This window comes from Cinclus cinclus, chromosome 12 (assembly GCF_963662255.1).
Source record: "Cinclus cinclus chromosome 12, bCinCin1.1, whole genome shotgun sequence".
Classification (NCBI taxonomy): Eukaryota; Metazoa; Chordata; class Aves; order Passeriformes; family Cinclidae; genus Cinclus; species Cinclus cinclus.
This window is the reverse complement of record NC_085057.1, coordinates 14,122,041-14,147,165: the sequence shown is the minus strand read 5'-3', so window position 1 is coordinate 14,147,165 and position 25,125 is coordinate 14,122,041. Positions and strand designations below refer to the sequence as shown.

Here is a 25,125-nt window from a genome sequence, read left to right as displayed (position 1 = left end):
GGAGCCGGGAGCGCGCACGGCCCGCCCCGCCCGTTTCCGCCGCCGCCGCCGCTCGCGCTCGGGCCTGTGGAGCAGGAGGCGGCGGGAGCCGGACCAGCGCAGGCCGCAGGTACCGGAGAGCTCTCTGCCGACCGGGGGGTGTGGGGGGATAGATCGCGGGCTTCTCTTCTCTTCTTCCCCCTTCCCGCCGTCGGGTGGGGCCCGCCCGCCCCCTCCGGGAGCCCGCGGCCTGCGGGCGGGGGTGGCCGGGCCCGGCCGGGCCTCTTCCCGGCCCCTCGCCGCTCACAAAAGGGGAGGGCAGGCGGGGGCGTGATCCCGGGGCCGGTAACGGGGCTTTTTCCCGGCCGTGGGAGCGGGGGAGGGGAGGAAGGGGCGCGGCCCCGGGGCTCCCTCGCCGGAGGCGCCCGCGCCCCGCCTGGGGCCCGGTACCGCCGTCCGGCCGTGGGCGGTGCGGAGGGAGGCGGAGGCGGCGCTGCCCCCCCGGCCCCGCGGGGTGACACGGGCGGCACCGGGGCTGCCCCGGTGAGTGGCAGCTTGTTGTGTGACGTCACCAAGGCCGGGGCCGCGCCCCGCCCGCACCGGGGGTCGCACCCGGGGGTCGTCCCGGGCCCTCCGCGGCACACGGGGCCGTGCCGGGGCGCCTGCGGAGGGCTTGCCAGGGACTTGTGCGCCGTTGAACTTTTATCTTGGGGAGGAATCGGCCTTTGGAGCGAAACTGGAAAGTTTGGGCGGTGGTTTTTTTTTGTGGGGCGGCTGTAGCAGGCCGGGAAAACGCCGGGGGTGGTTTGACACGACCGGGAGTCCTGTGCCCCGACAGCCTTCCCTGGGCTGAGAACTGCCCGGTGTTAAACTACACCCCGCGTAAATCTTTTCTGCCAGGAAACCCTTTCCTTCGAGGGCAAGAGGAACCTCGAGACTGCTGTTTGGGTTTTAAAAATAAAACCCAAAAACTTCTTCCAGACGTCTCGATAATTAGTTATTATAGATGCTCAGGATGAAGTATTGTTCTCAGTCAGATGATACCACGACTACTTTGATATCCCTTTAAGAGGTGTCTGGAACAGGGGTTTGTTTGTTTTTAGTTGCTGCCTCATATCCAGCTTTTGTTTCTCTCCTGGTACAGTTCACCTGTGTGTTGCAGGGGAGCTCTTCATGAGCAGTGGTTCCCACCCACCCTTTCTCTGTGGGATACAGTATATGGAGAAAATTAAACCTTAAGACCTCCCTAGGTAATGTTAAGTTTGTTGTTGCTTTTTTTTTCCCCTCCAGAGCTTAGCTTAAGTGTCAATTCTGCCATCTGTGTGACTTTGAAATGGTGAGCTTCTTCCAGAAGCAGATTTCTGTGAATCTTCTTTTTATCTCAGAAATCTCGGAAGTTAATTTTATATGCCCTAAATGTTGTTTGTGACTCAAAGTATTAGGTTCTCTGATGGCCTTATTTCAGGATATTTTTCACAGTATGGAAATATTAAGTTTTTCCCTCCCTGAAAAGACTGTTTGTGAAAATATTTGCTTGCTGTTTAAGGCTCTTCTGATACATATATGCTTTCCTCCTGCCCTGATCTGGTCTTATCCGGGTCTCCAGCGACACAGTACTGGCATTTCTCATTCAAATATACAGAGTCAGATTCTGGCACTGATTTGGACCAAGACTGCATGTCTAAAGAATGAAAAACATTAGACTTATGTGACCTCATTTAGTTCACTGGTATGTTTAACAGCATATTCAGCATAAATGTTTGACATAAATTCATTTGAATAGGTGATTTGTATAATTTAACACTAGAATACATGGGTTTTTAAAAATAATTTTTCAAGGCATGAATGCACCTTCACACAAGGGGCAAAATAAATTCAGTCACAGCAGAGCTCAGCTGAGCAGCTCTCATGTTATCCCTCCTCGTTCGCCAAGCTCACGCTCTGGCCGAGTGCCACAGCAGCCAAGCGCCAGAGGCGGGGAGTTCTCTGAGCCAGGAATTGACAGTAAAAACATCCTAAATGATCTTAACCGCCACCAGGATGTAGGACTGGTGATGGCTCTTCAGATAAGCAAATTCCAAATGAAAACATTTTTGGGGGGGTCTTGGAAGTATCATCATCTTTCGTCATTTTTCTGATAGTAACTCTTGGTTTTTCTGGTTTTTGCACTTAATCTTTTTCTCTCAATATATTTGAGTTGCCCGGAACCCTGTGGACTCTCCTTCACACCATGTCTGTGGTCTGCTCTGCACTAGACATTTATGACCTTGGCTACCTTCTCATTAGCCAAGTGTACCTTCTCAGTTTCTCTAATATTTTATTCCCTGCTGCTGTGGTATCATCAGGTTCATTCCAAGTCTCCACTCAGACACCATCTTTTACCTTTAATACTAAATCTCATCTCTCTCATGTTCTGCTCTGTTGCCTTACAATGTGTCTTTAAATGCAGTTTGAACTAATGTGGAGGAGAAGTTTAATTGGATGAGTCTGAGGAAGTTAGCATGTTGATAAAGTACAGCAAGTGTGCCCTTGAAGTCTTAAATTAATCCACAATGAGCTTGTCCTAGTAAAATACATAATAAGGGTGCAACTGTAATACAGAACAGTGCAATGCAAAATAAATGTGCCAAATGACAGCTGTCCTTCATTCCATTCCTAGGGTACAGCTATGCACCTGCACACACCTGAATGCATGATGAAAATCCTCTGCTCCTTGCCTTTTGGTGTAATTCCTCTCCTGCTATAAATAGTGGGTAGCTAGATAGGAGGTGGTTGCTTGTTACTTTTCAGTAAATCTCAGAAATAAGCAAAAATACCCCAAAATACTGTCTGTGGTACACTGCTTAAGTTACTGCTACTTCTACGTTCCTGTTTGGTGTCTGGGTGCCTTCTGGTCTTGGTGGGATCTCCATTACCACTCCTTCTGAACTGTGAATAAAGTACCAAAAGCTAATTGGAACTGATAGAGTGAAACTGCCCTATCCATCCTCTCTTCTGTCCTTTTCCTATCACCATATTTTCATTTGGGAAGGACATTTGAGACTATAAATGTTGAACTAAAATATCTATAGACCACCTTTTAATTAAGATATTTGCCATCCACACAACTAACCACGAGTCCTTCCTAAGTGAATCATCTAATTAAATGAAGAAGGTTTGCTGTCTTTCTCTGACCACCTTTCATGACCAAGTTCCCTTGTAAAACGAACAGATGGAGAGTCACAAGTATACCCAGTAAAATTGGGCAGTACACCAAATATGAGGTTTTGCTTTCCTCGGGCTCTGACAGTTGTGGGTTTTCTGCTTGCTTTTTTTATTGCTGTTTTTTAATCAGAAACAGAGCTCAATTCAGTCTCTTTGCTCAGTTAATTAGCAGTGCTTTGCAACCATAAATAGTTCTGTATCACCTGGCCTGAACTGTCACATTTGGAGCAGGTTGGTAGTGTGGATATGTGCAAAGGGATTCCTGCTCCTCATCTTCACAGTTTTAAAGAAGATGATCTTTGTATGTGTCAGTGGTTTCAAAGAACTAGCAGCTGTCCAAGTACCAGTTATCTCTGTTGGCATTCTTTGCCAGCATTTCATTTTTCTTACATTTTACACCTGGAGGTTCTTTATTCTTCACCTCCCATCTGCTCTGTTGAAATTGTGTGAAGTTAGAAGGCCATCTCACAGTGAGATCTTGACTGGGTGCTGACCAAGTGAATTGGCTCATTTTTTGATCCTCAGTCCAAGAGCTGTTTGGAAAGGCTGGGTTCCATGTAAACCACAGCAGAACTAGGCTTCTGCGCTTGAAATTGAAAATGTTGTTGAGAGGATTTTAAATTATACTGTGGAATGTTGACATATGAGAAGGAGCATGCAGTTTGGGATAAAGAAGGTGTTAGAAGTAAGAATACAGTCTTCAGAAAAGTTTGTCGTGAAGTTGACCAGAAAAGTAAATAAGGACATGAACTGTGGCAAGTCAAATGAAAAATACAAGGACCTGCCAGAGAGACTCTTGAGAAGCATCATAATAATAGAAAGGAAAAAAAAAGAAAAAAGAGAAAGTATTCTGGAGGGCAAATAGATGGAGAAATGAAAACAAAAAAAATTGATGATGATGAAGCCATGAGTAGGAAGATGACTTATGTGCATTCCTGTTTCCTGTGGAGGAGTCCAGGAGTCCGAAGAAGTTCCATGCCAGATATTCTCTTTATGGAGAGCAGGACTCATTGGAAGATCTGTCTCTGCTTGAATTGTCAGCAAAGTAATTTATAGAGCAAAGTGATAAATACAGTTACAAGATGCCAAGACCAGATGGTGCTTGCCCAAGGGTTCCAAAGGAAACTTGGGCCTGAAATGACCGAATTACTAAATTACACTGTGTAACTTCTCGATACTTTGAAGCCACAGAAGTAGAAGAGGATTTATGTGGTAGCAGTTCTTAAAGATAGTTCAGTAGGATATAACGGTTCAGTGACTTTTTAAAAAGAAAAAGGAAAAAAAAAAAAAAAAGCTAACCAGATGGACCAACAACTTAGAGTAGCAGAAAGCCAGTGTGGCTTTTGCAAAGGAAATGGTGCAGCTCATATCTACTGGAGGCTTTGGATGACTCAAGAAGCACAGAGAAGGGAAGGTTGGGACAAGAGAAGAAGAGGGATCTGTGTTGCATCTCTACTGCTCAGCATATTCATAAATGATCTGGTGAGAAGGGTGTTGAGGAAGAAGGGAAGAAAAGACCAGAGCTAATTAGGAAGAATTGCAGTTTGTCTTTCTGATTGAGTTACAGGCAGCAAAATGCCAAATGAAATTTGTTCCAGATAAATACAAAGCAGGGGGGTAATCTTAATTTGTTTAGGCACTGATGGGGTGAAAGTTAATGATTGCCACTGAGAAGGAAGAGCTTGCCATAGTTCTGTGAAAATGGAAGTTTAGTGTTCAGCAGTGATCACATGAGTTTGTATGAGGGGCTTTGGGAAAGGAATAAATAAAGGAAAACAGAGGGATATCATCATGGCTCTTAGTCCTCGACACACTGATTACAGTGGGTTGGCACAGAGAAAGATGTGCTTTGAGATACATTGCAACTGGAAAAGCAAAGATGAGGCTGAAAAGAGTGATCAGAGATAAGGAATGGATTCCATACAAGGGATGCTTAAAAAGGTTTGAACTCCTCAGCTTGGCAAAGAGATGACCAAGCACAGTCTGGTCTAGATCAAAACTGATGGTGCCTCTCCCTCAGTCTGCACCGAGACCGCAGAATGCAGTGCCACAGACAGAGTGCTTTGAATGACAACGATTTGCGTGGCTTCAGAACCAAACAGGTGGAGTCACAGGAGAAAACACTGTCAAATGGACTGTTGGGCATAAAGAATAAAAATTAAATTACCATCAAGTTGTCAACTGAGAAAATACACTTGTAGTGGTGTCAGTGCATTTGCTCTTTCTTTTACTCTCTCTGGGATACCTGCACGTGTCAGGCAGTGTTGGGCTTGCTGGGTGTTTGATCTGAAGCAGTGCAGTTTCAGCAGATGTCTTGTGGTGGGAGAAGAGGAGGGAGGAACACAGGTGAGTGTCAGTTGTGGGTACAAGAAGATGGTTGTCTGGAAAAGTTAATGTTAGCTTTTCTTGTCCATATGTGCTTTACTGCCAGCACCTGAAGACAGAGCCACCATGCCCAAGCAGAAGCCTGCCTCGCTCAGTGTCATGTACCCCACATCCCATCTGACATGCAGGAGGTGTCTTGGAAGAGAGGACACCAAGAAAAAACTGGACCAAATGCAAAGTGTTTTGCAGATTACACACACATGGAAATCCACAGATCTACTATAATTACCTCAATATTAAGCCCTAATCTCATTTCATGCAAAGTAATCTTGGGACTAGGTATTGCATAAGAGAAGTGCTCTTATAAGTCTTTGTGCCAGCAGATAGCAAAGATGTAGTCAGTGGGGGCAAATGTTCCATGGGGGGCAAGGACAGCAACAGCAGTCACAGATCCTGAGGACATAATCCTGCCTTCTACTCCCAGAATCCAAATTTTGCCTTCAGCCTTGGAGAGGGACTTGTCATGGTAGCAGAAGACAAGGGGAAGATGCTCTAATTAGTCTTCTTCCCTGGGTTCTGAAATGGTGTTAATTTGCTAATTATGTAGCAGTAGGGAGGTGAACAGTACAGGGGTGAACCTAGCAGGTAGTTGATCAGGAGCACCCTGCTAAGTTTAGTGTTAGCAGGATGCACATTGACAGTGTTAAAACAAAGCTTTGCTTGCACATATTCCTCGTTTAGTTTTTTTAAATACTGACTTAAACATGCTTAAAAAACATCTTTCAGGAACCTTCTTTTGCAGTATTTTTCTCCTATGTTGTTGAATGTGAATTAAATAACCTGGCTTGGAAAGGAATTGAAGGCATCTGTTTTGTTCACACTTAAAAAACAGTGCAAGAAAGCTTTACAAATGAAATAAGAGAACAATTCTAACTGAACACAGAAAATAGAAACAGAAGCTCAAAATTGTGGAAAGTAACTGGGAGGAAAAAGGAGCTCAAATAACTACGAAATTATGAACTTAAAAAGTTGAAATGTGGTGAGTCCTTTACCATGTGTCCTGCTGGGAAGCCTGCCTGCCTTTGCTTTCAAGCTGGCTTGTCCCGTGTGCTCTGCTCTTGTCCTTGTTTCAGGCCCCAACTTTGCTCACCTCTCCTTAGGGTTTGAGAGGAGCATCCTGTTGTTTTCTTCTGTGGTTGCATCTCTTCCAGACTGTCCTTTTTCTGCTGTAGTTGTTCCTCATATGGTCACTGTTGTGTAGCTTAATCATCCGTGTGCCCTGCTCTGAGTCATTTCCAGTTCATTTATAGCCTTTTGACATGGGAGGATCACAGCTGCACACATCAGAAGATGCAGTCATGCGATGGATTCCAACATCATTAATGGTGTCTGGTTTGTTCCTTTTCTCCTAGTTCTTAATACTGGAATCTTTAAAAACGTGGCACTTCAGAGTACTGAGCTTATATTTTAAAGGAATTAACTATATAACCTTTGAATATTGTCCTTGAGTGACAGTGATCAGCTCACAGTCCATCATTTTGTATAGGAAATTGAATCTGGTTTTTACATTGCATATCACTTCACATTTCTCTCTTTCAAATTTTATTGCCAAGGCACGGAGCCTGTTAGAGTTCTGAAATCCATCACAGTTAGGCCTTGCCTTTATTACATCTAGATCTTGACATCACCAGTAAATTTTGTTGTATAGCTATTTTTCTTCGTTTTTTCAGGTCGTTTATGAACGTTGAGCTGTGCAGGTTCCACGGGTGTTTTTCTGAGGGTACTGAGCATTTCCTTCTGCCTGGTTTCCTATCTTTTGGCAGTTATTTATCTATACACAGAGAACTTCCTTGTAATCAGGTACTCTGATTATCTCATTAAGTTAAAAAAAAAAAAAAAGGATGAATGATATTACACACCTAATCTGACCAGACTTGGTAACTGACACCTCTGTTTTGATATATATCTTAGCTCTAAAGATCTCTGGCCTGAAAATGGAGGGGGTTTATGTAATTTTTTTCCAGAAAGCTCTTTACTTACTGCAGCAGTTTGAGTTTGAAAGAATGCTAATATGCACTAATAATGAAGAGAAGTAGGACAATCTTAATTATTATAATCCCATCAGACTAAGACATCAATCCCAGGTACAATAATGGAATAAGTAACAAAGTGTTCAGGAGAGAATTAAGGCAATGTCACTCAGCTTGGACTGGGGGAAATAGAAGCAAGATGTGTTAATTGTTTTAGTTTGATTCTTAAGTGTAAGTGTTCATCTTAGCCTTCAGTTAGTACGTGACAGTAATTGCATGTAATTTTCAATGAGAAACTAAGACAGAACAAAATCAATATGGTTCATATTAGATTTAGTAGAAAGAGGGCAGCTGTGGAAGGCAAGTGGAGACTCAAGTGTATCTGTGTAGTGAAAACATAAAGGAGTTGGACTCCTGGGCTGTGTGTTTTAGGAAGTGACAAGAAAAACCTCATCATAATGCAGAAAATATAATTGACTGCTGGAGTGAGGAGCATGGTATGGGATTCTCTTTTAGTGCTATTTTAAAGTCAAGATGGTTTTCACTTGAATTAATGCACGGGGTGAAATGTAGTGGGGGATGACCAAGCAGTGGCTTGTTTGCACTTGAAACGCATCTCAGGGTGTGGTTCTCTGATACTGTGTGAATGGATTTAAGGCTCCTGGTCCTGGAGCTGTGCTGCAGCAGCCCTGGGGCATTTAGAGCTGTGATGGACAATGTGGGATGAGACAAAGTGCTCTGCTCCTGGGCTCTCAAGGTCCCTCCTGCCTGAAGCACTTCACCGTGTCACCTCTACCACTTTGTTACTCCTTACGCCAGGAATAGACAGTCACTACCGTCAAAGGTGTAAAGCTAATTTGAAGAAAAACAATCAGCTCTGTGTTAGTGTGCTTCAGTCTGGAAAGGCTGTTATGTGAGCAGCAGGAAGAGGGTGAGGGGAGGCAAATTGTTCACTCCCTTTCCATTTCGGAATTAGGAGGCAGTAAACGAAACTAATAGGGACAATCTTGAATTTGAAGGAAGTGGCTTTACACAATGTGTAATTAAGTTGTGGGAACTCCCTCCACAGGATGTTGTGTGTGCTGGAAGTTTACATGGGTTCAAAGGGAGTCTGGACAAGCTCATGGAGGAGAAATCTGTTTGAGGTTTCCAAATTCATGGGAACTACATCTGACCCAAGAAACTCCTGAGCTGAAGGCTAGCAAGCATGCAGGCAGAAGCTTCGTGTTCATTTTTCCTCTTCTCTTTCAGCACAAGAATCCAGTCCTGATCTTACGTGAAATGCCAGGCACTGAGATGGAGAGACCTAACTCCTAAGTCAATGTCCCTATTTCCATGTGTGTAGACCTGCAGTAACAGATGTTCTATGAGTCTCTAGATGTGAGTTTAGGTGCAGGAACAAGTTGGTCCACTGGTCAGTGTGCATGTTGGAGCTACTTGTGGGACACAGTGCTGGGTGTAGACAGTTGCACAGGTCATGATTTGGGTGTTTTAACAGAAGATACTTCGTGTGTTCCTGGGGGCACTTGGCAGTGCTGAGGCGTCCTTCCTATAAAGCATGGGCAGGTGCTGTGTACAGGGAAGGAGAGCACAGCAAAACATTTTGCTCTTTTCTGTGGTGCTTTAAAATCAAGCAAATTTATTAGAATCCAAAACAATTTTCTTCTCTGAGAGGAAGATGAATTATGTGTTGTGTCCCAGGATTTTTCCTGAAGAGGAAGACAAGGGCAAAGGCTGTAATTTGATACTATGAATCCTACTTTGAGACTTCACATGATATCTTGGATTAGACATACTGTGTCCACATGACAACACAGATCTGGTGTTGACGGCTGATTCAGGTTTCCTCCAAAACATTGCAGTGGCAATGAGGAATCTCCTGCCCCATCACAACCATTGCAGAGGCAGTATGAACAACACTCTGTGTCCTTAATGAAGATGCGCTGTATGCCCGTGCCTGTTGTGTACTTTTGGAGAACTCTTACTGACTGTATAAAATTGATCAGTCATTAAGGGTTCACTGGGGCTGGCAACCAGTGTTACTAAGACCTAATGCAGTTAAGCTGACCCTGTTCCCAGTTCTGGTGATGTAGTACAAAGAGGCTTGAGCTGGTTATTTATGGAGTTAGCTGAGACCTGGGGAGGTTTATTAGCTGAGGGTGAACATAGCTATGCTGCTCCTGGTTTAAAGCTGGCTCTGGAAATGTACAGCTCTATTTGCAAGGCACTTTTTCCAAACTAGTAAAGCATGCCAGACTTGAGCCTGGTTGACACAGGCTGAATGAACTGTGTCAGATGAACGCTCAGCTTGCCCTGTCCACAGACCTTCCCAAAGGACCTGTGTTCAGTGTTTAATCCCATTGGATACTATGCTGACCTTCAGTGTCAGTTTTTCAATTGTACTTCAGTCTTAAAACAGAAAAATTCCATTTCTCTGTGGATTAAATTTAATGTGCAACATCAGTAGCCTGCCCTATGCTTTGCCATCTTTGGAACTTTTATCAAGTATTAGATTTCATGTGTAACCCTCCCAAAAAACCCCAGCAGATAGCTTTTTCTCATCAACTGCTCCCACATAGTGCTGTAGTTAGAAATAGGTCTATTTTGCAGTACTGTCAAACTGCTTTATGTACTGGCTGCAGTAAGGAATACAAATATAGCTATTTCTCAAAGGCCTTGTTAGCAACACTTTAAATAATGTGGCTTTTTGGTTTATAAGTGCAAGTGTCCATGGGCAAACTTGAACAGAATTAAGAAAATCTCAGTCATTACGATGAAATGTGTTGGCTGTCCCCTTGATAGAGGCGACCTCATTCATGTTTTTAATATTTTGATGTTGGTGGCTTGGAATTGAACTGGGTTTCCATCCCAGTAATGCTTGATTTCGGGTTGCTCATGGTGTCAGATCGCTCTGAGCTCAGTGTATCTGGCTTTACTGTCAGTGTGGCTGTACACATCAGTTCAGACAATAAATAAGTGGTCACTTGCTGCATGTTTTGGGGTATGTATGTCTTCCAGGATCTTTTAGGAGCTCTGTAGCAGAAACATGCATTGTATCTGATTCCTTTATGTGATTGAGTCACATTTATCCAGAACATTTTTTCTTACTTTTATTTCAGTCCCAGGGCTGTTGACTTTCCAGTTTGCAGCTTTTCTAAGAGGTGAATTTGGGTCACGGTTTCTTTTACTTCACAACTATTGCTGTGTAAGAGCAGGGCCATCCTGTGTTAGTTATGTGGGGAAAATGGCATGATAGCACACACAAGCTTATATATGCTGAAGGAAGCTGATTTAAGGTAGCAGGATTAGCATTTTAGCAGCAAGCTGCAGTATTTCTGGTACTTGTTTATATGTGCTTTCACTAATGAGAAGTGAGAAGCAAAAAAGGATTACAGACTGCATAGTTGCTGACATTTTCCATTGGGGCTTCAGTGGAGGAGAAGGTTGAGATGTTTGCCTGCTGTTGGGAGATGTTGGAATCCAGGATTCTGTTCTAGCAGAGTGGTTACATCCTTCTGCCATTCTCCTCCTTGCCTGTTTGCCTGACCCCTTCCCTGGTCATAGTCTTTGGGCCACTTCACCCAGTCAGATCTCTGTGTTCAGTCCCATTCTTCACTGACATTGCACAGCTGCACTGTCCTGTTTGCTTCCAGGCTGATCAACTTTGGACTCCAAACTGCTTTGCTAGTTTTCAGTGTTGGTGCCCGACCTTGTTAAATGGCCATAACAAAAAACTGTGAAAAAAGCATGCTCATCTCCTCTTGGTCCCTAGAGTCTTTGGGAAAACTCTTTATTCCTCCACCTCAGAATTGAACAAAAGTGAGTATATTTTAAGAGTAAATGCAGGTACTGAGGCAGTTGAGGGTCTAGGACAGAGTCAGTTTTCCCCGGGGGTAGGTAGAGGGCAGGGCCTCACTGGTCAGGGTGGGAGACACTTGAGAAGGGTTTCTTCTGGTCCCTCAGCCTCCTGCTGCCCAGCTGGCAGCTGACTGAATGAAGGGAAATGAAGTGAGAAGAGTGCCAGGCTGTAATTCACTCAGCAGCAGACTGCTTCAGTGCTGTGTGGAGGAGTCAGCAGCAAGGCAGTTTTTCTAAGATTTCAAAACTTCTACCTTCCAACATTTTGTTTTAAGGACTTCAGCAAGATTAGGTGGGAAAGAATTTAAAGGATGTTCTTCCCCCCGTCCCCTGCAGTATCCTTTCTGCATGCTGAACTTCTGCTGAGTTCTTGCTGACATGCTATAGTCCAGAAATTACTGTTTTTTACAAAATTCTGCACTATGTGAAGGATCTGCCTGTATGGCAGAGCAGGCAACATAAAATTACTAGTAGTTAATTGATAATTGAAATTAAATATAGTTGTGATACCTATGTGATAGTAAAGGGCTGTTTCTTCCACCAGTTACTTTCTCCAGGATGAGATCCAGAGTAAGACAGACAAACCTGGCATGTTTGTTGCCAGCCTATCCAACTTCAGAATGTCAACAGTGTGTCCAAAATCCTCACTCAAGCTGTGTGGCCTTGGGACCTGCAGGAAAGGAGGCACTAGAAAAATTGTTCCTAGGAAAAATAAATAGCATGCTGAAAAGGCAAATTCCTTTGCTGTAAAGGGTAATACTTGGGGGGAGTATGTTTAGAACATGGGAAAAAATATTTTCCCCATTTCTAATTCTTCTGGAGTATTTGGTGGATTCCCTTAACAAGCAGGGCTTTATGCTGCAGGAGTCTTGGAGCGTCACTGCCCTTAGAAACAGCAGCCTCCTGTAACAAGGATATTAGACTTGCAACTCAGCAAACAGGAGCTCCTTGTGTTGTAACCTCCTGTGATGTTAGTGGGATTGAGTAAATGATGTCTAAATCTCCTGTAATACCTGTGAAAGACACTGGCTGAGGCTGGGGAAATGCCATAATTTAATCTCTTCCATTCAGATGAGTCACTTGAGTCATGTTGTGAGAGTTTCCACTTTGAATCTAGCAGACTAGCTGGTTTTGAGAATCCTATAAATGCAAAGGTGGGAGGAGTGGTTCATTTAAGAGTAGGAAAAATTGCAGATGTCTTGCCTTGCTGCAGAAGACAGCACAGATTCCCCTAGATCACTGCAGCCATTCTGCTACACTAATTGGGATAAAATATTTCTTGCTCAATGTTCTGTGTGCATCATCAGTGATGCAGTTCCAGCAGCTTTCTGGGCTTATTGGACTCTCCCTGTTCTATGTGTTGTGTAAAAGGATGAATGTTGTAGTGCTTGTGTTCAGTTACAGAGAGGCAGTGGTAGCATGGATTTGGTCTGTTTGTTATACCCTCCCAGGTAGCTCACAGAGGATTTTAGCTCTTAATGTAGGCATGTGCTCACTGATGAAAAGCTGTGCTGCAGCAAATAGTAAGTTGTATGTAATGTGCATCTTAAGTGAAACTCTTTAGCCAGAAAAGTGCTTTGATTCCCACATACTGCTGGTACAAATTTGATGTATTTTCATGTTTCAGAATACTTGATGCAGAAAACCAGAGCATGTCAGAACACAGCAGAAAGACCCGACTGCTGTGAATGCTGTTAGTGTTGTCCTTGCGACACGCACCACTAAGATGCAGCTCTGTTCTAACAATCCATTTTTTTCTCTATTGTATTACCAAGATGATGTTTTTCTGTGTCTTTGCCAGACCTGACAACCCCTTACAGCTGCCCACTGGAGAGGAATGTATTTGTTTTAGCTAAAAATTGCTGGCTGCAAGATGCTGATCTGTAAACTGAATCTTCTAAATTAGGAAATTCAAGGAGTTCCTGAATTAGGAAGTGTTCAAGGTTGGATGAGGCTTTGAGCAACCTAGTCTAGTGAAAGATGTCCCTGCCCATGTCAGGGGCTTGGAATTATATGATCTTGAAGATCCTTCCAAGCCAAACCATTTTATGGTTCATTGATAATAAGTAGAAAGAAGTCATTGTGATTTTTGTTGGCTTCCTTGCAAGGTGAATGGAGGTGTGTAATGATTAGAGCTGACATCCTGAGGTGTTTGTATCTACCCAGCACTTACAATCTGGGCTGCTCCTGAAAATTGGAGATTATAAGTGGTGATCTTTCTCTCCTGAATTGAACTTTATACTACACACTTGTTCTAGAAGGAATTGTTCTGTGGTAATGCTGTGGAAGGTGAAACTAAAGTAAAAAGATATGAGGATGCCATGGGTCACCACAAAATGATAATGTAGTTGAGGCTTTTTGTGATGGGTCCAGAAGGATCCTCTAGAAGCTGATGATGAGGGAATTAAAATTCCCTAGATTTTGAATGTACTAGATGGAAGGGACTGTTGGGCAGGGTTGATATATCCTGGTGATGGTCCTGCACAGAACTCTGTGAGCAGGAGAGCCTCATGGGGGCAGGTCCTGAGCAGTGGGAAGGAAGTGGTTGAGAACATACTGCTGAAGGGCATCTTGGGTCCAAATGATTTCAACACATCTTAGGAAGCATTCAAACAGAGAGTTTAATGATAGCTTTTCTCAGGAAAAAGATTCTGAGGAGATAAAATAAAGCCCCTGAAATAATAAAATAAAGCTCCTGAAGTAATTATTTTAAATATATATATCTCCATACATTTTCCAAACCTTTTTCGGGAAGGATTTGTAGAAAGATCTCCATTAAATAATGGGTTTGGGGTTTTTTTACATAACTGTAGTTTCCTTGTAGACCTTAGGCATAGGTATACAGTAGGCCAAAGCATAAAATTCAACTGGCAAGGAACACTTAAAAAATAATCCAGGTGATGGAAGTATTTAGAGGAAGATAGAGCTGATCTGATAAGCCATTGAAAACTAGTTACCTGTAGGTGATGCCAAAAGGTCACCTACCCTGAGTGATATTACAGGTAACTCAAGGCATCACAGGCCAGTCCCAGCCACCAGCACAGAAGGGAGAAGGAGGGAGGATAGCAGGGAAGGACTGGTTATCCCATTCCATCAGTTGCTCACTGTGTTTCCAGGGTGGTTTCATCAATGGCCTAGATAATTATCTGGGAATCACTACTATTAAACCTGCATCTGACAGACTATGATTAAACTGGAGGGCAGAGCTAGAACCTGAAGGCAGAATAAATTGTCAGTCACTATAAGGATACATAAAACTCTGGCAGTTGATATTCAGCTGTGTGAAGAGAGAGCTACTCACTGTATAGAATCTGAATGAAAAAAGTCTGTGAGCTATCAGGATTTAAAGGCTGACTATCAACAGTGTTGTCTTCTAGGGAGGGGAAGAAGAAAGAAAAAGACACATAATTCCAGACTGGTGTTTAAGCAGCACGGTATCCCAGAAGATCAATGAAATTAATCCTTCAGCTCTGGGCACTCTTCATCGAGCCCGAGTAGAAACACTGGATTCAGCTTTTGGGCTCCACACTTCGGTAAATTTGTGCCAGTTGGACTCTGCCCAGAAGGGAGCAATGGGAAAGTCTAGGAAATATGATTTAAAGAAAAGGCTTGGATAAACTGGCATTGTTTTTCCTGAAGAGAAGGCTAAATGAAGGCATGTATTCTCAACTGCATTGGGGAAAAGGACTAATCCATTTATTTATGGCCCCCAAAAACAGCATAAACAGTAATGAGCTTGTATTACATCAAAGAAGGGTGAGGGTACACATTGAGGGAAATTTTCTCATTGTAAATATTGTGGAGCACATGGGTAGATGACTTCAGAAATTTTGTAGGACTTGAAGGGCAGATTAGCCAAAACTGACATTAAATAGAAGTTACAAGTAGTTGATCTTGAGTTGGTACAGAGGACAGATAATTTTCAGTTCTGTAAAGTTCAAATATTACCATTGCTAGAAAGTATTCAAAACCATCTAAAATTATGGAAAGAAAACTTTTAAACTTTTATATAATTTAAAACCTTCCACAAATGTGAAAATAACCTCAAGTCCCTAAGGTAAATAACTTTAACTTGCGTACATATATATTTGCAAGGTGAAAGAAACTCACTTGAGACATGGATGTGGAACACTTGAGCAGTGGTGTCTGACAAGGCTGTCCTTGACCCTTGCTGCTTGGTGGGTTGAAATGGTACCTGGAGCATTCTCTGTACCTGGAGCAGAAATATAGAATCTCTGTAATAGCCACTGCTTCTTCACCACCTAACAGTACTGGAGGTTGCTTTTAGATGGTAGTTTTGCCTTTTTACTGAATTTCATGAGGCAAGAGAAGAGGTGAAAAGGATAAAAATGTTGCTGTGTCCTTTAAATCTCTGCTGTGCTTCTTTGAGGCCTTCTCCCCTTGCCAGCAGCCCTGGTCATCCTCAGAGAACTTTGTTCTGGGTTTGTCATGGCAGACGTTAGCTCACAGGGTGCTCCCTCTGCGGTATTTTGGTCATGCAGTCATAGGTATTGTGGTGGCATTGCTGTTTGCTCCGTTTCCAGGAAGCTTCATGGGATGACTAAGCAGCTTCCGCTGGAGTGCCTTTATGTTATGGAGAAGAAAGTCCTATGGTTCTGTCCTCATTGCACTCCTGTGAGCCAGGTCACTCCTTAAATACATGGCTTGTCCCTGCATTGGTCACAAATAAACACCTGGAGAAAAGAGAGAGCAGGCACATTATATAGTGCTGGTTTTGTTTGCTTTGCCAGATCCAAAACAACCATCTCCTTCGGCCCCACCGACTCCAGGCTTTCCTTAAACCTTTTCAAGCTTTTGTACTGTCTTTTTGAGGCCAGAATTGCTTATGAGCAGGTCACAGATTTGTATGGTCCTGATACAGATCAATTCATTGCACAGTAGAGATCTGCACAGGTTTCTGCTTCTAAGTACCTCCTTCACTTACTGCAAGCTGACAGCAGGCTCTATTAACCTGGGAGCAGTGATGCCCAGGAAAGTGGGTTGAGGAGTGAGATGTGTCCTGCCAAAATCCTTTGCAGAGTGGTGTTTGTAATCTGAGGAATCTGGTTACCTTGAGATCATTCTGTTGGTTCTCTGATGTGGCAGGAGGTGCTCCTCAGTCCAGCTGACTGCCACTTAGTTAAGAAAAGCCAGTGTGATAAGAAAATATTTCTCCCCTTAAACTGAAGCATCTTGTTGTATATGGCTACCTGGAATACACTTCTGAGAGGGTGTCATGGGACAGTTCTGCTCACTCACTTGTTATCTCTGGGTGCTGCTATCTCAGCCTTTAAAACAGATCAGTAAATGCTAAACCAGGCTCTCCTTCATATTATTCTTGCACTTAGTGGGCTCACTAGTATGTTGATAAGTGCTGGGGAGTGTTTTTTTTCTTAAAAGGATGGGAATCTGTACTTACCCAAGTCCAGATATTTCTGTCTCTCTAATGGACATGTATAATCAATTTAATTGAAGAGTCAGGGTTTATTAATTATTAGTATCTTGGTTAAAAGCTGTAGCAGTTGAATTAACAAGTTGTTGTTTTGTTTTTCAGCTATGGCAGCCATTCGAAAAAAGTTGGTTATAGTGGGAGATGGTGCCTGTGGAAAGACCTGTCTGCTGATTGTATTTAGCAAAGACCAGTTCCCTGAAGTGTATGTTCCCACCGTCTTTGAAAATTACGTAGCAGATATTGAAGTGGATGGAAAGCAGGTATGTGAACCCTTCTCCAAGAGCCAGAATGAGCCAGTTTGTTCAGAATAGCATGGACATCTCTACACTTCCTTAATATGGGGTTAGCACACGTGCTTAGTGCTTGTACTGTAAATATATTTTTAAATAGTATGTTCCTGTGGGAAAAAATACTGACCTTGCTAGAACGTGCTCATATCCAGTGTCTGTTTAACAAGGTGCTTCTAACCATATACAGGCTAAGGTTCTAAAAGCCATGAAATCAGTCTAAGTAGAATGTTGCAGCAGGTGGCAGGGGATGGAGCAATGCAAAGATGCTGAGGGCATGGGGGCTACTGGTCTTTGGAACAGAGTCCTTGTTTTGATAGGGACCTGGTATTGTAATTAATAATGATTAATTCCTGGAGAGTTGTGGGGTTTTTTCATACCAACTCCTGGCAACATGCAGCATCCTTCTGAGAACAGATGACAGGTTGATTTTTGCAGTGTTCATCAGCATCATCTGTCCTGCTTGTCTGAAAGAACACAATTCTTGGCACCCAAGTGTAGCCACAGCTCACTGAGCTTCATCTTTGGTTTGTACTTCAGTAAACTAATTATTAAAATATTTCATTCTAGTTTTAAATATTTTGAAAGTCAGCTTTAATCAGTGGGACCTCTTGAGTCCTTTTGTTTACCACACAAGCAGACGCTTAGTCCAAGGGGCAGCTCTAGGTGCTGATCCCTGGATAGGTTGCCTTCTGCACTTCTGTCAGCAGAGTGCTGGGTGATGTACAAAATTTTCACTTTCCAGGATACTCCAGAAGCACACAAAGCAGGAACTTGAAAGCTCAGCTATTTACAAACCCTGTCAGGCAGCCATGGCCTGTGTCTGTTAGGGTATGTAACCACACAGAGCTGACTCTGCCATGGGACTGCAGGTCAGTCATGTGGCAGGTCTTGGTGCTGATGGTGCTGAGCTTCCCCGTTCTGTCCCCCTCTGACACTGCCTTTGCTCTGTGGTCAGGTAGAGCCAGGACATTTCTCAGTCCATTCTAGTTCAGGTGCAGTGACTGATGGATTGAAATCACTCGATCCTGACTGGAGAAAAAGAGGGTTTTGAGCTAGTTTTGGACTTTATGTTAAATTGGATTTCCTAGTGTTGCAGGGATGGGTTATTTATGGATTTAGTCATGGTAATTCATGTTATTTGAGTCTAAAAAGAGGTTTCCTCTCCCATAATGTGAATCAGTAAAAGATACTTTACTTTTAGACTAATATTAGGACATGTTTTTTCCCCAAGTGACAGGTTTTCCAGTTTCTATATTGTATCTTGGACTCTAAGGAGTATTGTTTGAATTATGTATGATATCTATTTCTCTCTCTTATCACCAAGTCTAACTTCCTCATTCCCTTCTGCCTGAATCTCTGCATCTCTGAATGAGTGAACAGGGAGTCATGGCCTATCAGCTATATGCAGCCAATAGCTCAAGGAAAATAGCATGAGCATATTGAGCAGTATGAGCAGATTTTATTTTTGTAACTAGAGGATGTATTTTACCTAAGCTCTCAGTCTTCAGAAAATTTGATTACAGGAGTTTGTAGGAGAGCAGTGCTTAAGCCTCTTCTGTTTGACAGCTGCTTACCTCTGTCTTCCTAGCAAAGTATTACCAGAAGTGTCCAGAAGTCATATGAAGACAAAGAAGTGATGGTAGGAGATAGGGATTTTAGGACCTGATTCCAGTGTCATGTGGGGGAACTGTCAACAGACATCTCTTAATAAATTTGAATCTTTGCCACAGAATTCACATTGGCAACTGCAGAGGTGACTCTGAGAGGAGGAGTATTTCTGACTTAAATACAGAAGATTATTTTTGTATATGTGTGCAACTTAAGGCTTTGTCTCTTCACAGTTTAAACAGCCAGTTGCATTGCACATGCAGGTTCACGTTTGGCTTCCAGTTCTGCCCATCTGTCTTTATCTGATCTGCTGTGGACTTTCCTTCTAGAATTTTTAAATGCAAGAGTTTAAAGAAGAAGTCACCCACTCCATTGTGAAGGCAGACTCATCAGAGAATCATAAGCAAGAGTGTATATACCTAAAGAGTTTGATTATAGTTTTTTAAGTCCTTTGGTTTAAATGTTGGCTATTCCTTCTACAGTTCTAAACAACCCTATTGGGGTGGTCTACCCTAGCTTCAGCAAAAATAGAAATATCAAGAGCATTAAGCACTTTACTTCTTTGTAACAAGAACCTTTACACACAGATCAGTTTTATTAAATTTGTGCACAAATAAGTACAATCTTGACATTTCTTAGTCACTACAGGTTCTATCTGTAAACCCATTGAAAATGTGCATAATCCTAAAAAGCATATACTTAGTCCACTTTCACTGAAAACTGCTATTTCTGGGATGAGTTTCCCAGCCCTTTGGAGCTGATTCCCTTTGATTCTTCTGTCTTGCTTTTCTGTTGGTAGCATTTATGTCCTTTAAGAGAATTGACAGAGGTCATAGGTATAAAGAAAAGAATAATAAACAGCAATTAGTTGATTTTTGGAATTACAGAATGTAAAATTCCTAATAGTTCTTCTGTCAAAGGAGAACTTGTAGTCTCCTCCTTTTGAATGGTACTGACTGAGTGCTATTGAACTCACTCCTGTTGAGTTCCTGGCTTCTGAATCAGAACTTTCCTGGTGATCTGACTAACCCCTTATCTTAATTTTGCAGGTTGAGTTGGCTTTGTGGGATACAGCAGGACAGGAAGACTATGATCGACTTAGACCACTTTCTTATCCAGATACTGATGTTATACTTATGTGTTTTTCAATTGATAGTCCTGATAGTTTAGGTAAGTAGATCTCTAACTGAATCAGAACCATTTCTCCATATCAATATGTTCCCCTTGGAAATTGCACTGTAGAATATCTTTTCCCTTGGGAGCTTTCCTAGTTTCAGAACTGAGGTTTGAGTGTGTAGTTTTTAGACATTAGGGAATTCTCCGGTGATGCTGAGCATCACAAGAGCCGCAGCAGCACTCTGCCCAGATTTGTAAAAATTCTCAACCCTCTCCTCCCTTCCTGCTCACCAGTATCTGGGTGCCAGGGTCCCTGGGAGCATTTCACTGCCAGGCAGCTTTTCATGTGTGAAGCATGTAGAGGCCAGCACATCTGAGCACTCCAGGTGCAGCTGCAGAATTGATATTTTGGCTGTAGTGCAAAAACTGGCTTCAAAATCCTTGTCTAAGTTTTTCCTTCAAGCAAGAAAATATGTCATAATACATAATAGTGAATGTCTCTTCAAAAGCTGAATGGAATTTCATGAAGATAAAAGGTGGTTATGCAGCCTGCAGGTACATGCACCAATGAATCTCAAGTCTAAGAATTTATGAAAGCACAGGCAGATGTTTTAGGCTGTTCAGCACCTCCTGCTATATAGAATTTGTCAAGGTTTTGCTTTCAAAAGTCCCCAAGTCTTCCTTTCACTAAAAAAATAGTCATGCAGGGATGTGAGGAGGAGGTTGCTTGTATATGAGAACAAATTCATTTGCTGCATGTAGGGAAAAATGGCAGATTGGAAAGTACATACCCCAGGCCTTTGTTTCTGTGTATCTGTAATTAGTGTGTTGAACAGTTCTGCTGCAGTAAGGGTAGAGCTGAGAGGGGTTTTGTGTTGCTTTAGGAAAAGAAGTGAGGTTAAAACATAGGCTTCAGTGTTGTGCCCATCTCTAGCTTCTGGAGATAAAGAAAAAGTTTCTCTTGAAGCAAAATATTCCATAACTTTGCAGTCCCTTGTGCTAACCCTTGTCACGTAGCTGCTGAGGGAAGCCAAGATGTTACATGGCCTTCAGCCTTCAGATTACTACAGACAGGCTTGTCTTTTTTGGTAACACTGAAACAGATCTGTTTGGTCCCTTATGAAGAGTAGAACAAAGGGCCTAAGTGTGGATTATCCAGCTACAATGATTCTGGCAACATGTAAACGCTATAAAATAAAACTCTCCCCAGAAGTGGACTTTGTACAGTTATGCCTCTATTTATTTTTTTCAGAAAACATCCCAGAGAAGTGGACCCCGGAGGTGAAGCATTTCTGCCCCAACGTGCCTATCATCTTGGTAGGAAACAAGAAGGACCTGAGGAATGATGAGCACACAAGACGAGAGCTGGCCAAAATGAAGCAGGCAGGTTCCTTTCAGAGTCTTAAAATAAATGACAGAAGCGTGTGGTGGTTGTAGCAGAACATAAACAGGCACCTACAGCTGGCTGCTGGTTTCTGTGGGCTGTGTGATCAACACCTACCTGTAGCAGACACCAGGGAGTGTCTGTTGCCTTTAATTGAGTGCACTCTGCATGCACTCTGGAGCTGTTTTTTGTTTGGTGTGTTGAGGATGTGACAGCAAACACTTTTGTTGGTGTGTGTTCTGAGGTAATTAACCGCAGGTGCTGTTGCTCATTCCTGAGCAACAACACCAGGTTACATTTTCTGATTGAGCCTGAAACCCCCAGCTTTGTATGGGACTGCAGATGCTATGCTCTGTCCCGGAATTCTTGCATCTGTAGCACAATATTTGGGGATTTTATACAAAGACTGAGGCATTGATCTGGGGATTTGTTCATAGGCTTTTTTGCAATGGTAGCAAAGAATTGCATAAATGTTTCGTCAGAAATAGGCAATCACTTGCTCAAATTTCAAAATGTCATGCAGCTTTCAAGCTCAGCGGTATCAGAAAACTGATTCTGCCCTCTGACATTGGATTTTTAACTAACCAGTTCATTACGTGTACTTAATCCAGAAATTCCTTTACATTTGTTGGGAAGCTGGGTAGGAAGGGGAGGAGCAGTGTGGGCTTGGACTGTTCTCACCTGCTGCTTTTGTGCTGTTCCAGGAGCCTGTCAAACCCGAGGAAGGCCGGGATATGGCAAACCGCATTGGTGCATTCGGGTACATGGAGTGTTCGGCAAAGACCAAAGACGGTGTGAGGGAGGTGTTTGAAATGGCCACTAGAGCTGCTTTGCAAGCCCGGCGTGGCAAGAAAAAGTCCGGGTGCCTTCTCTTATAAAGCGTGGCCAGAAGAAGATGGCCAAAGCAGCACCCTGCACTTGATTAATTTTGAAGTGCTGTTTATTAATCTTAGTGTATGATTACTGGCCTTTTTCATTATCTATAATTTACTTAAGAGATTTAAAAATCGAGTCATCTTGCTACCAGTATTTAGAAGCCAACCATGATTTTTATAACAATCTGCATCAAATTCATCTGTGCACCCAAGGTTAACCTCAACATTCCTCTAACAAACCTTTTCTGCACTCACAGGATATGCCAGGCGCTAATTGAAGACAATTCTCTATCTTCTTTCTTGTCTCTATAAAGAGAAAAACCTGTCAACACAGAGGATTGGTCTGTAACTACTTTATAACTAACGTCCTATTCTAATTGAGTACAACCGTTACATGGCTGTATGGAATCAAGAATAGCTTCAGTGCTATCACATTTAGGAAGATCTGATTTTCATGGCTTGGTGTAAAACATTAGTTTGAAAATGTGATCACTCTGAAATGACCAAGTCCCATTCAGCTAAGGAAAAGTGAGGGTTCTGTGGTTTCATGTTAGTTACCTTTTAGTTACTGTGTAATTAGTGCCAGTTTAAATGTATGTTACCAAAAATAAATCTATTTACCCCAGCTTAGATGTAGTATTTTTTGTATAATTGGATTTCCTAATACTGTTACTTGTAACCTCTGCGTTAAGGTGTTCTGGGTTTTTTAAGAAACTGTATTTGAAAATAAAGTCCGGTGGAAAGCAGCTGATCCTCTTCCCCGTTCATTTGTAAGAGTCTGACCCATTTGAATGATTCGAGTGGTCTGCACACCCAGGAGGAGTTTTTTCCATAACGTGCTGTAGGGATGAGAAAAGACAGCCTGCTCACACTCAAAGCTTCTGAACTGTTCAGTTGCCTTAAATTCATTGCTGGACCCAGTTTCAAAACTTAAAAAAAAAAAAAAAGAAACTTTTTGTGTAAGTTTGGTTACCATGTAGTGATCAGACTCCTAACCTGTGAACTTCTTGCTGTTCTGCAGCCAACTAAACTCTTTCTGTATTTTCATTTTTCCAAGAACTAATAGAATAAAGGCAGTTTTCTAAGCTCCCTGTATCCTGGTGTCTGTATTCCTCACTCTGGGATTTTGTCTCAGCATCTGACAGCCTGAATTGGAAATGCCGTTTTTGATAAAGCTGAGAGAATTTGCTGAGCAGTTGTAAGTGCTTTAATACTTATTTTTATTTCCCAGCAAGGGATACCTATCTGCTGCTTGTGGTGGTTTCCAAACACTGCAGCAGAGCTGAGCTGCAGCATCTCACTTGGCCCCTGCAGTGAGCAGCAGAGCTTCCCAGGAGCTTTTGATACTCAGCGAGATGAGAGTACATCAGCTGAGTTGGATTTGTCAGTCCTGTGCATGGGACTGGAGAAGCAGGAGGAGGCTGTGTAGGAGGAAGGGAGGAGCAGATGCAGTGATGCTGTGGGAGCATGTGATGGTTTGCAGCAGCCAGGCTGCGCTGGAGCAGCGGCAGAGGTTGCACGGGCAGGGTGTTTGCCATGGCATTGCATGAGGGATGACTTCAAGCCCTGCAGCACGGGCTGGGCTCGAGGTGTGGGCCCTGTGCTGCTCCCATGCTGGAGAGTGGATTGTGCTGCTCCTGGGGAGGAAGGGCCAGGGAGCAGCAGTGGGCATCTCCATGCTCACACTGGTGTATTTACAGCAGCTGCTGTTGAGCTGAGATCCCCCTTGCTGGGCTGGGTAGGAGGGAGTCCAGCTGCTGATCTCACTTTTTTTTTCTTTTATGGGACAATTCCTGATTGCTTTTCCTGCAGGAGAGGAGAAACAGACCAGCCATAGGAGTGCACTGTACCTGTGATCCTTGTCCTTCCTCTTCAGCCACAGACATCCAGAGTGAATCGTCTGACAAACCAAATGGTCTCACTCACCCCACCCTTCCCTCCTTCCTCTCCTGAGTGTTTGTCCTCCCTGTGCAAGGTGACTGGGTAGAACAGAGCAGGAAGTTCTCAACTGCAGCTGGGGGACTACCAGGGAGGATTTAATATGCTGACCTGTTGACAAGTTTGGTTGCTCAGTTGCAGTTCCCTTTTTTGCAGGGGTGTTGTAGTTGAGCAAATTCAATCTTGCAGGGATGTGTGGGGTTGCAGTCTGCTATGGCCACAGTTACAGAACAGCTCTTGCAGGGGTTTGGAGTCTGCCCATTCTTCAAAGCCAGTGGCTGTGTATCTGCTGCTGTTCTTCAACCCAGCAGTGACTGTTAGCCCAGTGTGACTCTAGGTTTTGCTGACCTGCACCATCATAATCTCAGTTACCAGTCAGCTTTCCTGCCTTCAAGGGCTGGCAGCCTGGCTTCCTCTGGGTTCCTGCCACATCTGTCACCTCTGGAAGCCACATTTGCTCTGGATAAAACCGAGCTGAGGACACAGATGGCCAGACCTGACCTGGGAAATGAAAGCTCAGCACTAATGGAGAGTGATCCAGCAGGAGCTGTGGAAGAGGCCGGGGAAAAGTGAGGGGCCAAGTGCCAGCCCCCTGGGCAGGTGAGGAAGTTCAGTACCAGGAGTGGGGGCAGGATGTAAGCAGGAGGCCAGGCATGGTTTTGTGGCCTTTGTGATAGTAATCACTGCTGTTTTGTTAGTAATCACCACTGCTGCTGTTAAACAGCAATTTTTTGACTTTGTAGGGCAACTGTCACTTGTGACACAACCCAAAAGGGGTCCCCTGAACCCATCTGGTCCCCCTGGAGTTTCTGGCACTCTTCTGGATCTCAGTTGAGTAGGCTGCACAGAATGTGCCCAGGCACAGGCCATAGCTCTGAGCCAACAAGGAAGTTCATTCCATGCCCTTAAAACTCACTCATCGAGGAAGGGAAAGCCCTAACCTGTGCTTCTCTGGAAAGGGCAGGGCCCCAGAAGTAAACTCCCCTACTTCAGAGTAATACCCTGGGACCAGACAGAGGAGTGAAGGTGCCAGTCTGAGGTCAAAAGTGGCAGCAGAGATGTGGCC

The 25,125-nt window shown here is 43.4% G+C and overlaps 1 protein-coding gene across 2 annotated transcripts; it reads left to right on the top strand.

Moving 5' to 3' along the window:
- Positions 1-23,208, top strand: RHOA (ras homolog family member A). 2 transcript variants are annotated; one of them, XM_062500399.1, is made up of 5 exons: positions 1-109; positions 16,951-17,108; positions 19,796-19,916; positions 21,115-21,245; positions 21,951-23,208. In XM_062500399.1, the coding sequence occupies exons 2-5, from the start codon at positions 16,953-16,955 to the stop codon at positions 22,122-22,124; spliced, it is 582 nt and encodes a 193-aa protein (XP_062356383.1). In that variant the 5' UTR covers positions 1-109; positions 16,951-16,952; the 3' UTR covers positions 22,125-23,208. The 2 variants fall into 2 exon arrangements, with proteins under 2 accessions (XP_062356383.1, XP_062356384.1); XM_062500400.1 differs by lacking the exon at positions 1-109 and having other exon boundaries at positions 16,953-17,081; positions 19,829-19,916.
- The last annotated feature ends 1,917 nt before the right edge of the window (positions 23,209-25,125 follow it).

Bases quoted from the DNA above. Each gene is read 5' to 3' on its own strand.
- RHOA (XM_062500399.1), top strand. From the start codon at position 16,953: ATGGCAGCCATTCGAAAAAAGTTGGTTATAGTGGGAGATGGTGCCTGT. The intron at 17,109-19,795 runs GTATGTGAACCC...TTAATTTTGCAG, and splicing joins TTGAAGTGGATGGAAAGCAG to GTTGAGTTGGCTTTGTGGGA. The intron at 21,246-21,950 runs GCAGGTTCCTTT...GTGCTGTTCCAG, and splicing joins AGCTGGCCAAAATGAAGCAG to GAGCCTGTCAAACCCGAGGA.